Source organism: Trichechus manatus, unplaced genomic scaffold, assembly GCF_000243295.1.
Source record: "Trichechus manatus latirostris isolate Lorelei unplaced genomic scaffold, TriManLat1.0 scaffold00055, whole genome shotgun sequence".
In the NCBI taxonomy this organism is placed as follows: Eukaryota; Metazoa; Chordata; class Mammalia; order Sirenia; family Trichechidae; genus Trichechus; species Trichechus manatus.
The window spans coordinates 1,209,860-1,224,520 of NW_004443991.1; the positions used below are offsets into that span (position 1 = coordinate 1,209,860).

General features: G+C 39.4%; 1 protein-coding gene across 1 annotated transcript in view; it reads right to left on the reverse strand.

Moving 5' to 3' along the window:
- TOMM70 (translocase of outer mitochondrial membrane 70) overlaps positions 1-13,350 on the reverse strand; it is a 56,595-nt gene extending 43,245 nt beyond the window's left edge. Inside the window, exon 1 of the mRNA XM_004378139.2 lies at positions 12,630-13,350. Coding sequence (XP_004378196.1) covers positions 12,630-12,956 — 327 coding nt within the window. The 5' untranslated portion in view covers positions 12,957-13,350. The remainder of the gene's footprint in view (positions 1-12,629) is intronic.
- Between the last annotated feature and the right edge of the window lie 1,311 nt (positions 13,351-14,661).

The following is a 14,661-nucleotide window of genomic DNA, read 5'->3' on the forward strand; positions in this document are numbered from 1 at the left end:
TCCCTACCCAATCCTGCATCCATCCCTCTTATGGCCATAGTTATTACTCCCCAAACAAGCCTCTTGTACTCCTATCTCCCTCTCAGTGTCTGGTTCCTAGAGGACCCAGCTTAATCACTAGATCTGAATCCCATTAAGGGCAGTTATGAATGCTCAGTCAACATCTAGAAAGCACTTTCATAGAAAAATCCAGCTATTCAGGTTCTAGCCACTAGGTCCAAGAGTTTTGTGGCATTTCTTTGCCCAAACTTGATTACTGCTTGTCAACATCATCCAACTTTAACAAACATATGACTGAGGAGGAATTTACATATCTCCAGCAGGTATATTAACAAGGCAAAAGCAGCAGCAGCTGCCCCTACAAATAATTCAAAGGGGCTGTGTGCTAAGCCCAAGTTGCTTAGGGCACAGAGCATCTCTTAGGCACAAAGAGAAAGTAAGATAACAACCCTTTCTTGCATCTGCTCTTTTCTTCTCTACTCCTGCTTCATTTTTCTTTCCTGCTTTTTTCTCCATTTACCTTTTATTTCCTTCCTCTTCTAATCTAACTACAACAACAGTTAATTTTTCAAATGTATAGTGTACAAAAGAGAAATCTGTAGGACACTCTCTACGATGAAGTTCAGAATATTAGTTAGCCTGTGATAGCCAGTGTCAACAAGGAACGTGTATATTTTAAAACTGGGATCTGGGAGGATGAAAGGGACCAAGAAAAGCACAAATAAATCCTGGAGGAAAGTAAAATCTTCCACTTGTCAACAGCCTTAATCTTCTTCCAAAATCTTGAAATACACATTAAACAGCAACTTTGAAACACATTTTAAGGATAAAGTCAGTCAGGACTAAACTGACAGAAAAACCTTGGTAGAAAACTCCTAAAGGAAAATAATGTAGCTGTGGGCTCTGAGGAGCAACAATTAAAGTAACTACTAGAAAACTGCATTTGAAGCAATGGTCCTCCTATTCCACTAGAGAGAAGCCAGAGTCTGCGGGCATGTCTGCTCCCAAACTCATGCGATTTCAAACAGGCTGAGTCATCTAGGAGTGAGGATCCCCTACACCCAAGGGACAAGTGACGCACGTACCTTGCATCTACCTTCCAAGAGATCAAACATTAAGAACTGTTAACACTAAAGAAAAATCAATACCATAAGAGAAGCACCCAAATCAATAGAAAACTAATATCTAAGAAAGCAGGGTAAACAGAGCAACCAAAATTTAGTATCAGAGGGATGAGAGACTATCACAGTCATGAAAAAGAGAATAGGCTATGTTTAAAGAGTACCAATGAGATCTTGAAAAAAGATTATTAAAATTAACTCCATGAGTGGGCTATATATTAGAATGGGTATAGCTGAGGAGTAAATTAACAAGCACAAGGTGGAGTCAAGGAATCCTCCCAGAACGCAATGAAAATGGAGGAAAGAGAGGTGGGAAGTTTGGAGAAAAAGTTAAATGGCATGGAGAATAAATTCAGAAATTCCAACATCTACCTAACTGGAGTTCTAGAAGGAAAAACATAGAAAGGATGGCATACGGAAATATTCCTAAAGTTGAAGAAGTAACAAACTTTTTTAGACGTATTATGATAAAATTTCACAACAAAAATCCTGAAAGTTTTTAGGTGGAAAAAACAGATTAGTTACAAACGAAAAAAGAACCAAATTAGTGTCAGACTGTCACAAACATCAGATACAAAAATAGAGTAACAACTTGACAGTTCTGAAGAAAAATCATCCTAAACTTAAAAATTTATACCTAGCCAAACCAGCATTTGAAGTTGAACAAAATACCAGAAATACAACCTCCTAACCATTAAAAGGAGCCCTGGTGGTGCAATGGTTAAGAGATCAGCAGCTAACCAAAAGGTGGACAGTTCAAACCCACCAGCCACTCCTTGGAAACCCTACCGAGCAGTTCTACTCAGTTCTGTAGGGTCACTGTTGAGTCAGAACCGACTAGACGGCACATAACAAAAACAACCATTAAAAATGAGTCCTTTGGTGGTGCAAATGGTTAACGCACTTGGCTGCTAACAGAAAAGTTGGCAATAAACCACCCAGAGATGCCTCAAAAGAAAGGCCCAGTGATCTACTTTGAAAAAATCTGCCACTGAAAACCCTACAGAGCACAGTTCTACTCTGATACACATGAGGTCACCAGAAGTAGGAGTTGACTCCAAGGCAAATGGTTTTATTAATCACTAAAAATAAACCCCAAGGCAGGGGTGAGGGGACCAGTACAACAAAAATCAGGCAGGGGGTTAAGGAAAGAAACAAAGCATGGTAAATATGGCAGGAATCACTAAAAATGTCAAATAATAACAATGTGCATACCTTGGAATCCTCATATTAAAAGACAGTTTCTCAAATTGTTTAAAACTAAAAAATTTTTCTATATGCTGCCTGTAAGGCATGAATGGAGACAAAGTGACGTAGAAAGGTTTAAAATAAAAGAACGTAAAAAAAAGTTATAGAAGGCAAATACTAACAACAACAAAAATGGCAGCATCAAACAAAATATCATTCAAAAGCATTAAACGGAGCAGAGGACAGCTAATCCTTTGATAAAAGGTACAATCTGCCAAGACGACGTACTAATCATGAACCCTGCCTTAGTTATCTAGTGCTGCTATAACAGAAATACCACAAGTAGATGACTTTAACAAACAGAAATTTACTCTCTCACAGGAGGCTAGAAGTCCAAACTCACGGTGCCAGCTCCAGGGGAAGGTCCTTGTCATCAATCTTCCCCTGGTCTAGGAGCTTCTCAGTGCAGGGACCCCAGGTCCAAAAGACATGTTCCCCTCCTGGTTCTTCATTCCTGGTGGTAGGTGCCTTCCCCCAGAACTGGCACCCTGAATTCGGACTTCTAGCCTCCTAGACTGTGAGAGAATAGATTTCTCTTTGTTAAAGCCATCCAGCTGTGGTAGTTTTGTTATAGCAGCACTAGATAACAAAGACAAACCTGTATGTATACAAGAAAGTTTTGAAAAAACTCAATTAACTCTGACTTTAAATATAAAGAAAAGGAAAATATTATTACAATTTCTTCCAATAAGTTTACAATGTTACTAAGCCATTAGGAACACACCTAAAAGATGTATAAAACATTAGAAACTATTTCCTTAAGTACAAAATAATGTAGTATATAAAATGACTGTGAGAAGTATGTTGGCCTATAAACATACTGAAGATTTCGTATATTTACTAAAGATTCACAAATTACATAAAAAGGACATTCTCTGGGCAAAATAAATAATCTTGTTTAATTAGCACAAACAGGCAACTAACTCCTTCCTGCCTACTACGAGTCTAAGCCTCAGTGATATCATACAGAATACATGGAGAGGCAGTCAACTTATACTGACTGCCAAGCTAAAAAAAAAAAAAAGAAATCTGGAAAGACAGGTACACCAGGCTTCTCCATAGAAAGACAGATATTCCCCTTTTGTATTCAGCAAAGCCTAAATCAACCTAAAGTTAACCAACTGGATCGTTCTCCATTTAGTAGGTTTTATGATAACAGCTTCCTTTAAAAAATGTGCTTTTATCACAAATTCATTAACCTTAAAGCCAAAAGCAGTGCCTGCTTAATTTCCTTTCCTTATACTGTAGCAAAATGGTGCTCTAAAGGACCCTAAGTCAGAAAAAGATCAAATTACATAGGGAAATCACCAGATTGCGAGCTTTCTTCCATTGCTCCTCACTGCCACTACAGAAAGTACGCAAACTACATTTGGCAGGTAGCACAATCTGGGACAAGGAACTGTCTAATGCTCCCTAAATGCTCCCTATCACCTTATGCTCACACTTCTCCCCATTTCTTTCTGTCCAACTGCTCCCCTTCATTAATAAAAATGCAGAGAAATAATGGCAACACAACACGGACAGTAGAGAAAAAGTAATTAGTTTGGCCCACAAATGGAATTTAGGACAAAAAGCTGGTAAGCACAATGCCAGTTTATCAATCAACATCACCCTTCTGCTATGCCAGGAACTAGACACTGTATTTACAAGTACTGGGGACAAAAACTGGCGGAAATAAACATACTGGAGGGAAAGGTCTACATTAGAAAACACACAACTACCAATTCTTTGTAACAGAAGAGATTTTCATCCCACCCTACAGGAATCCTTCACACTGCCTTTAAGTCACCTTCCCCCCTCGGTCTACCTTGTCAAGCTATCCCATGAATTTTCAGAATTAAAGCGTAAGGTTGGAAAATAAACTCAGTAACAATTTTGAAAATATATTTTTATAAATGAGAAATGAAGACATAACGATCTAAAATGTAATAGGAACATCCTGAAATCCTAGTATCTTTTCATGGGATCGTTTTGCATCTCCAAAAGCTACTAAGAAGATTTAGAAGACTACAAAGCCCTTTGATGTTACTTGAAATCACTTTTGGTTTTGGTAGTCTTTTCAAGATTCCAAACATTTCATAATATTTTACACTAAAATTCCAATAGTGAAAATGGATTTCCCCATGCATTTCTTACAATAAATTAGTTTCTAATTAATACAAAAGATCTTTTTAAAAAGTAAGCTGGATAATATTTTCCCTGCTCAAAATCTTCCAATACTTTGTTTTTTTTTAAATAATATTTTATTGTGCTTTTGGTGAAGACGGTTTACACAACAGTTTAGGTTCCCATTCAACAATTTCTACACAGTTGTTCAGTGACAACAGTTACATTCTTCACAATGCGTGAACATTCTCATTATTTCCAGTCAGGTTGTTTCATTCCCATTAATCTAGTTTCCCTGCCCCCTTACATTCTCATCTTTGTTTTAAAGTAATTGTTGACCGTTTGGTCTCATAAAGGTGATTTTTAAAACAGCACAGTACTTATGGGCGATATTCATTATTTTTTGAGCCAATGTGTTACTTAGCTAAGGTGACCTCAGAGGTTAGTATTGGTTCAAGGTTTGAAAAGTATCTTACGGCAATAGTCTCGGGGAGTCTTACAGTCTCAACCAGTCCAGTAGGTCTTTTTTTTTTTTTTTTTTTTTTTAAGGAATGTGAGGTTCTGTTCCACATTTTTCTCCCATTCTATCAGGGTCCATCTATTGTGGCTGGGATCAGAACGGTTGGAAGTGGTAGCCGGGCACCATTTATTTCTTCTTGTCTCAGGGAAGATGAGGCCGTGGTTCTGAAAGACTATTTGTCCTGTAGACTAATTTCTTCTTTGAATCTTTGGTTCCCTTCTTTCTCATTTGCTGTGGATAAGTACAGACCAATAGTTGTATCTTCAACGGCTGCTCACAAACTTCTAAAACCCCAGACACTACTCATCAAACTAGGATGTAGAACATAATTTTGACCGAGATGTCCCATGGCTCCAATAACTTTTCGTTAATAGCTTACATATAAGACTATCTATACTCCCGTTACTCCAATTCTACCTCCCAGATGTAACTTCAGCAAGTTCAAAAAATACTAATATCTTCCTAAAAGAAAACAGTGTGACCATTTCTGTAATTGTCATTAGTACAGTTCAGTAATTATGTTCATCATGTTACTCAACATCACCATTAACCATTCCTGAATTTTCCATTACCCTTAACAGAGGCTTGGTGTCCCCTAAGCATTGTTCCTTCCTTTCCCCCTCCCTTCTACCCACTCCTCGTGACCACTAATGAAGTCTGATCTCTTAAAAAAAAAAGAAAGAAAACAGTTTGAAAAGATTAGGTTCCATGTATTCAATTTCCATGAGCAAGGTAATATATGGGCATAAATTTAAACTTCGTCAATACTGGTGAGAACATCGATGAATTATGAAAAAGAAAAGACATTAACTTCTGCCTACAGTGTCACACAATCAAGGTGTTATTTAAAATAATCTACTAGAAAACTCAGCTTTTTCCATTCAAAATCTGAATAGGTTCCATCTCTTCATAAAGAATGACTGTCTAGCAAAGTCAACTACATGGCTCTGTAACTCTGTAAATGTGATTCTGCTAAATGAATTCAACAAATATTTGAAGTCAAATCTTATAGGGAGTCCTGAAGTTAATGCACAAGGCAGAAATCATTACCAGTCCAAATCACTTTTGAAAACTGTTTAGAAGAACACCATACTGACGATATGAGGTAGATGCTACTATCTCCATTTTATATATAAAGCAACTGAAACCGAGAGAGATTGAGAAACTTCCCAAGGCAAGATTCAAACTCAAGTAATCTGATTCTAGACTGCCTAATGCTTTACTTCTGTACTTCATAGATGACACAGTTGGCTTGTATTTAGGAACCATGTTTTATGAAGAATATGAATCTTTATCCCTAGACTCACACTCAGATTCACACTCTGAAACTAAGGAAGAGTAAGGTATTTTACTGCATTCTTGCTCATTACTGACTCCAGTTCATAAGATCATTCATTGAAAAGACAGAATCATCAGCACAATTAGATCTTTTTCTTTCTTTTTGCCAAAACCAACCCAATCCAAACCCACTGCCGTCAACTCAATTCTGATTCATAGTGACCTTATAGGACAGAGTAGAAATGCCTCATAAGGTTTCCAAGGAGTGGCTGGTAGATTTGAACTGCCAACCTTTTGGTTAGCAGCCTGAACTCTTAACCACTGCGCCACTGCTTTTTAGTTAAAAGCACATTTGATGTGATTTCACTGTAACACAACCAACCGGATAGTCTTTACCCTGAAGGAACACACTAGAGGCCAATGGAGGAAACAAGTAAACTGGCAGCATCTCAAAAGAACTACCACTGATCAAAACACTGAAACCCTAATTCATATGAAGAAAATATACATTAGATGATTAGTAAATTGTACAGTTAACAATCAGAAAAGTTTTAGTCTGAAGAGTAGCAACTGCATATATACAGACACATATATTCAAAGCTATTTGAATACAATACAAGGATTATAAGCAAATAACTCAGGTTAGTAAATCTAAAAAGAAACAATGAGAAACACATTAGATACATCATATCCCTCTTCAATAAACACTAAGTGTGCTGAAATTTGTCAAAGAAGCAAAACCTAAGAACCTTGAAGAAGCAAATCTACTCTGAAAAACAAGTTACATTAAAAACCAAAGCTACAGATATTAAGGTATACCAGTAATCCAGAAAAACTTAGTGGAACATAATGTAAGAAAACAACCAGGGTTTGCTTACAACAGTCAAAGGTTACAAGAATTTGTACTGAAAAGAAAATGACAAAGGACAGTCAGGAACGTGCTCCAGGGAGGAAAACAACCCTAAAAATATTAGGACACACGCAGAAATTCAGGGGACAAGAAAGGGACCAGCCTCTAAAAACAAGCCCTGCAATGGTATTAAGACTACATTACAGAAAGCTTGCAGTGTTATACATTTGCTAATAAGGAACCACTATAAATTCTCAGCAAGTGATTATAAAACACTATCCTGATTATCACATATAATCACTGAAAAGAAATAGGCTAGAATTTGGTGACATTAATCTAGGTGTGAGAAAATAAAATGGGCATTGTCACCATAATTACATATTTACATATGAAAAATGTATGAGGTGGTTCTATAAATTTTCTCTTAAATGGTTGTATTCCCGTAATTGACCAAATTTCAAAAGCATATTTATTAAATCTGAAACCTGGCTTTACAGAAGTAGCACTAAAGTAGCAATCAACTCTGGAACATTTACTGTATGAGAAACAATCTTCCAATACCTTATTGATGAATTGTTACTTTTAAATGAATCAAACCTAGGACAATAATACCTAATAAGAAAGTCCTTTTCCATCTTTGTCCTGAAATTTTAAAAATCTACAACCAACTCCACTTACTAAACCAAAACAGAGAACACTCTTTACCTGTGAAGAACCAGTTTTTAAGAATGCTGCTTCTGTGGGATCATGGCTGTAGGTTACACAAAATCAAGTGACTTGTAAGAAGAATGCCTAAATGCTGTTTAAGACTTCCATATTTCCAGGATTGACTGGTAGAATAATAATGAGTAGCTACAAAATTTGAAAAAACATACAATTTGTGAAATTAAAAAAGTTTACATATATATATATAGCATATGTTTTCAAATTTTCCAGCTCCTCATTATTATTCTACCAATCAATTCTGGAAATATGCCTTTTATTTTCACAACTCATTAAATTAAAAATATATATATACATATATGGAGCCCTGGTGGCACAGTAGCTAAGAGCTTAGGCCGCTAACCAAAAGGTTGGCAGTTCAGATCAACCAGGTGCTACCTGGGAACCCTATGGGGCAGTTCTACTCTGTCCTACAGAGTTGCTATGAGTCGGAATCGACTCGACGGCAATGGGTTTTGTTTTGTTTTGATGTGCATATATATACTTACAGATGACAAAGGAGCCCTTAATTATTAGTCACAGAATGAAGCTTCATTCACGCATTCATTCAACACCTGCTATGTGCCAGGCACTGTATTAGGTTCTCAGAATACAACTGTAAGATACAGCCTTCCCAGATAACACTATAGTAGGAAAGACATCTGAATAAGCAACTCCAGTACCACGTGGTACATGCTATGGAAAGGAAAATCCAAGGTGTTATGGAATCATGTAGTGCTGTGCTTCCTTGAAGAGGGGTTTCAGAAAAGGATGAGACAGCAGGAGTCACGGGCAGTGTTCACAGCACATCCAAAGGCCAGAATCAAGAGAAAGTGGCAGGAGATGAAGAGGAAAGCAGACTCAAGATCTTGGAGGGTCTTAAATCTTGATAAGGAGTTTGAACTTTATCATGTAGGCAATGAAATAGAAGAACCACTTAAAGGTTTTAAGCACGGTACTGATGAGATTTACTCTGGTAGTGCACAAAGTGGATTAAAGGGAGACAATAATCGGGAAAGAGTAGCAGTTATTTAGTAAAGAAGTAATAGTATCCTGCACTGGACTAGTGGCCGTGGGAATGGAGTTGTTCTTTTTAGCTGCTGTGGAGTCAGTCCCCAACTCACCGTAATCCCTTGCACAACAGAACTAAACGCTGCCCAGTCCTCAACCATCCCCAGGATCAACTGGCAATCAAATGGGTTGTGATCCATAGGGTTTTCACTGGCTGATTTTTTGGAAGTAGATTGTCAGGCCTTTCTTCCTAGTCCATCTTAGTTTGGAAGCTTCGCTGAAACCTGATCAACATCATAGCAACACACAAGCCCCCACTGACAAATGGGTGGTGGCTGCTCAATGGCCAAGAATTGAACCCAGGTCTCCTGCAAGGAAGGCAAGAATTCTATGTCCCCAGGAATAGTAGTCATATATTTAAAACATATTTGTGACGTAGAATTTTCTGGATGTATTTATAGATTAGAGGTGGAGAATATGAGAAGAGTAAGAAGTTTCTGGCTAGGGAAACCAGTTATGTTTCCTACTAGTTAATGTTGATAAGCATTAATCAACAAGGGGTATTCTCAGGAAAAACAGGAGTCTGAGTGTGAAATACTTAGGAGGTAATGAAGACTCCCTTTAAGTTTGGGACACATGAGAGGTCTGGGTTAGGGACAAGAAATTAGTGCTTGAGGGCAAGCAAACATCTAGGGAATATGTGTAGGTAAGAGTGTCCATGACAGAGCAGCGAGGGTCACCAAAATTTAAGGAAGAGGCAGAGAAAAAGCCTAGAAAAGAGACTGAGAAGAATCAAAGAGACAGGTAATAAGGAAGTTAGGAAAGAAAAAAAAAATCAAAAAACAGGAGAATGTGGTATCCCAGAAGCCACTGTATTAAGAAAAGACAATGTGAAATATTGGTAAAAATCAAGTAAGATAAAGATTAAAAGGTGTTTGCCGTATTCACTATTATACAGAAATGTCACTGGTGACCCTGATTTTTAAAATGATTAGAAACAGATCATTTGGAGGAGAGAAAGACTTCACTTCAAAGAAGATGACTAATAACAGCAAGTTACTCAGTCTTTGGCCTTTTTGTGAAAAATCTTCAGGTACATTTTCCCCTTCCCATTCTACATGGTTAGGTTAATTAGTGGTTCCTAACCATTTCAGGGAGGATGAACCCTATGTAACATTAAAAAAACCTTAGCACTACAGTAACTACGTTTTTTTTATTATCAGATTTTTTAAAAAATGGGTGAAAATTACTATGACGTCAATAATGCTTTCAAATAAATGTGCATATTTTTTAAAAAGTACAAAATGAAACCCACTGCCGTCAAGTCAATTCCCACTCATAGCCAACACTACAGGACAGAGTAGAACTGCCCCACAGTTTCCAAGGAGCACCTGGTGGATTCAAATCGGCGACCTTTTGGTTAGCAGCTGTAGCTCTTAACCACTATGCCACCAGCGTTAAAAAAACAGAAATATTTAAGACATTTATACAGCCAGGAGACCAGGCTTGGTGTATATATGAGTGTAGTAGTCCCTTGGGATAACTCAGGCTCAGAGATGAAAAAGACCTATGGATAAGATTATCTTCGAAGAATCCTTCCAACTGTGAAAATCTGTAATTCTTCACATTTTAAAAAAAAATTATTGAAGCAAAATGGCATATCATGGTAGATTTCATAATGGCTCAAAATGGAATATGGTTTAATACCTTAAGCACCTCAATCTCAGAAGCTATCAACTGTGATTAGATGTTTTTCCTTAGTGATATCCTAAAATCTCCATTAATTAAAAACAAAACTGAATATCCTTGCTTTTGCTATTTTTTGGAAGTAGACTGCCAGGCCTTTCTTCCTAGTCTATCTTATAAGAGATTTTGCTATTCTATAAATAAGATAATTGGATATAATCTACATTGCACATGAAAATCTCAAACCAAATAGACAAAAGCCCAATATTATTAATTTATCTGACATTTAGGCAAACATAAACCAACAGACAAAAACCACTGACTTTCCATTCTATTATGACATTAAACCCTAAACAGAAAATGTGTGCATTCCTTCATTCCCTTAAAACTTATAACTATTGTTCAAATGGACAAAGAACAGTTACGGCATCAGGACTCTCTCACAGTTTTTCTATCAGTTGAGACAGATGCTTCCCTATTTACAAAACCCACTGGGATTGCCAATTTAAAGGAATTGAGTCAACATCAACGTCAACGGATTATTCCAATTTAACACAACTTCTCCAACCACAGATAACATATTACAATTAGTGATCAGTTGTATTTAGATATTTAGTCTGCTAGTAACTCTAGACCAAAAAAAAAGGATAGTTTTTAAGTAATTATTGGCCACCAACAATTAAGATATAAATTTCCATTAAAAAAAAAATTCTTATCTTGCTTTACTGAAGAATGAGCTAGTAATTCAAAGGAAGGTTTCAGGTATAAGCCAACAAATTCTGCAAGGCAAACAAGAGCATTAGCAACTTTTAGGGCCGGAAGAATAGATGACACTAAGGTCAGGAAGATAAAACGACTTTCCCAAAGTAAGGATACTGGAGAGCCCAACCTAATTACACATCTAGTTTTCAGTCTCTAGGTCTTTCTACCATACTGTAAAGCAAATTTTCTGCATTTAAAAAAAGGGCAATGTTTGACTCTTCCATACGTAAGACTATCTGGATCTCTCACGGCCTAGCACAATGCCCAACACATTGTAGGTGCTAAACTGTTAGCTCCTTCCCACATCAAAACTTCCTCTGAAGCAAATTTGATAACCTGGTAAAAACATGACTTCAGTCTAAATGGTAGAAAGTGAAAATGACTTTTACATGTATATAAATCAGTGACTCAAAGTGGGACTTATTTGATCAGAGGTTTCTGTGAACTTTGATTTACTCTGGAACGCTGTACTATGTTCAAGCCCAGGCGCAGACAAAATCCTCGACCCAATCCTAGGATTGTTAAATGCAGCCAGGCCATACCCTGCACAGCTGTCAGATACCAAAAGGATTTAACAGCATCATTTCAAAGTCAGTTCAACAAAACCATACAAAGCAGCTCACCAGATACTCCAAATCCTGTAAAAAATCAGGCTGTAGATACCTGGCCTGACCTCAGATTCTAAATCATGCATATCAGGCTTAGTCATGTATATTTCCAGCTTAAAAAAAAAATTAATTTAAGATGCTTCTAGCCAAAAAAATGTTTAAGAATTCACTTCCATAGGTAATAAATAAATGCCATTTTCCTCTTTAGAACCTGATTTTTTTTGTATACAGAAAGCCGTCCATCCAATCAGTTCTTCGGCTTTTGTCAACCAACTGTCACTTAATTTGTCTATGCGCCCCCAACCAAAAAAACCTCTTCAAAAAAGTGGAATGGTTCGTTATTAAAAGGCCCTTACCGATTAATTTCTAAGCCTTGGAAATTACCAAAGCAATTTATATTACAACATACCAATCGTTAAGACTTCCTTCACTAGTTAATACAATCATCTCATGTGCAAATGTCCCCGTACCTACAACATTAAGGATAAATGCTGTGTCACGGAGAAGAAAAGCAAACATTTTTCTGAAACCAAAATGAAACTGTCAACGAACGCCGCTAACCTATGCCCTCGGGCTACCACATTCTCCACAAAGGCTGCCAGAAATGAGTATCCCTAAACCCATGTGCTGCCGTCCGGCAACTTGCGACTGAAGGGAAGCCCCCTCACCGGCATAACCCGTCATGGGAAGGCTGCACCCGCCGGGTTTCACCTCCATGGCCCACAGCTGCTTCTCACCATTTCCAGGTGAGCACCGGGGCCTTCAGGGTGTCCGCTGCCCGGGGCCGGACTGGCCCTGCCCTCTGGAGTCTTCCGTTCACTGTTCCGCTTCAGGCCACCAGCGTCACCCCGGCCCCCGGTATCCCGTCGCCGCCGCTGCCGGCTCCACAGGTACATAGCACCCGCACCCAGCAGTAGGGGTGCTCCGACCGCCAGCGCCAGCTGCCATCGCGGTAGGCCCCCAGTGCCCGGGACTGCAGTCCCACCGCCGCCGCCCACCCCACTCCCGGATCCCGGCGCAGCTGCCGCGACCACCGCCGCCTCCACAGGCTTAGAGGCGGCCATGACGAGTGTCCTCCGCCACCGCCTCCCTGCCAGTCGCGGGCGCCAGAGTCACCAGGCAGAGTGCGAAGAAGACGGGAGGCAGAGAAGGAAGGCAGTATGCGAGCGAGCACGTTATACTGCGAAAGCGGACGACAGAAAAGGGCCAGAGGTCACCGGAAGCCCGGGGCATGCCGGGCCAGACCTGGCAACCCTTCTCCTCCCGTCTCAACCGCAGAGGAAAAGGAGGAGGGAAAATTACTTCCGGGTTAAAGGAAACTAGTGGCTGTGAGGGAGGCGTCGGGAGGACCCCTTCCTCTAGCCTTCGCCTTGCTGCCGCTTGGGAGAGTCAGAATTACTTCTGGGGTCTTGAACCTCCAATGATAGCCACCGTTGTCCTCTCTGCCTTCAGGAAAGGGCAGAGAAAGCACTGTTGTCGAGGGCAGGCGATCAGAGCAGAGGAAGCCTTGCAGCGGCACCTTGAATGGGCCGGAGCAGCGGAAGAGTTTAAAACTTATTGGCTGGCAGGCATCGTGGGCGGGGTGTAGGCCGAGCTGCGCAGTTTATTGGTGCTTTTCTGACCCTCATTTTCCCGTTCCCGACACGTTGGCGCCTCTTTGATCCGGGCGACAGTTGATTCTGTTCGTGCGCGTGTCGGGAAAACTAACGGATTGGAAGGGCTTTTAAAGATGTGTGAGGCAAGAGCTCAGAGCTGCAGATAGCCGGCTGTATCGCCGATCTTCTTATCTCTACTACAGCCAGTGTTTATATTGGATGAATCTGAAGTTATTTGGGGTTAAAGCAGATGCCAGAAAACCGACTGGGTGGAAAGGGGCAAATCTAGGTTGGCTCTAGTCGAAACAGCTTGAACAGTGTCTGCGTTCACTATCTGCGCCAGTTACGAAATCAGCGACGTTTGTCTGTTACCAGGTTCTCGAACTGAGTGGGTAGAAATGGAAAGCTCCAGAGTTCCTACCTGCTTTATATCCTCACTAATACTTGGTAGCCTTCTTGTACCAAGAAGGTTTATCTTCAGCTGGATACCGCCAGACCCATCAGCTTCCGGAACACCCGCGCCCTCCGTAGCACTCTCCTGCTTGTTTGTTTTGCGCTAGCTTTCTCTGCCCTCTTCTCTCCTCATTCTCAAATCGTAATTTCAGTTCATAGCTTTCAGATATTTAATCGCTTTGTCAAGTATAGAGTTACACATCTCTTAAATCTCATTTTTAGATGTGTCTGAGAATTAAAATTTCCAGTTAGTTACATTGTTTTCTTGCCTAGCTACTAATAACAGCTGTAAACATAAATTTTGTCTCCTGGGTAATGTAAACAGTCAATGCGCTGGGCTGCTAACCGAAAGGTTGGAGGTACCAGTCCACCCAGAGGCCTTTCTTTCAGAAGAAAGGCCTTGCGATCTGTATCCAAAAAATCAGCCATTAAAAACCCTATGGAACATAGTTATCGGACCCACATGGGGTTGCCATGAGTTATATTAACTACATGGCAATTGGTGGTGGTGGAAACTTAAATTAAAAGTGGTAATGTTAAATCCAAGGGTTTGAAGATAAGCCAGAGAAAGAGCTTCAGATGATTACTGCCAACTAAATTAAAGTTGAACACAGAATTCTGTTAAAGGTGATGGAAAATTTTGGAAATGGACAATGGTGATAGTTGAACAATATGATAAACATAATGTCACTGAATTGTACATGTAAAGAATGTTGAAATG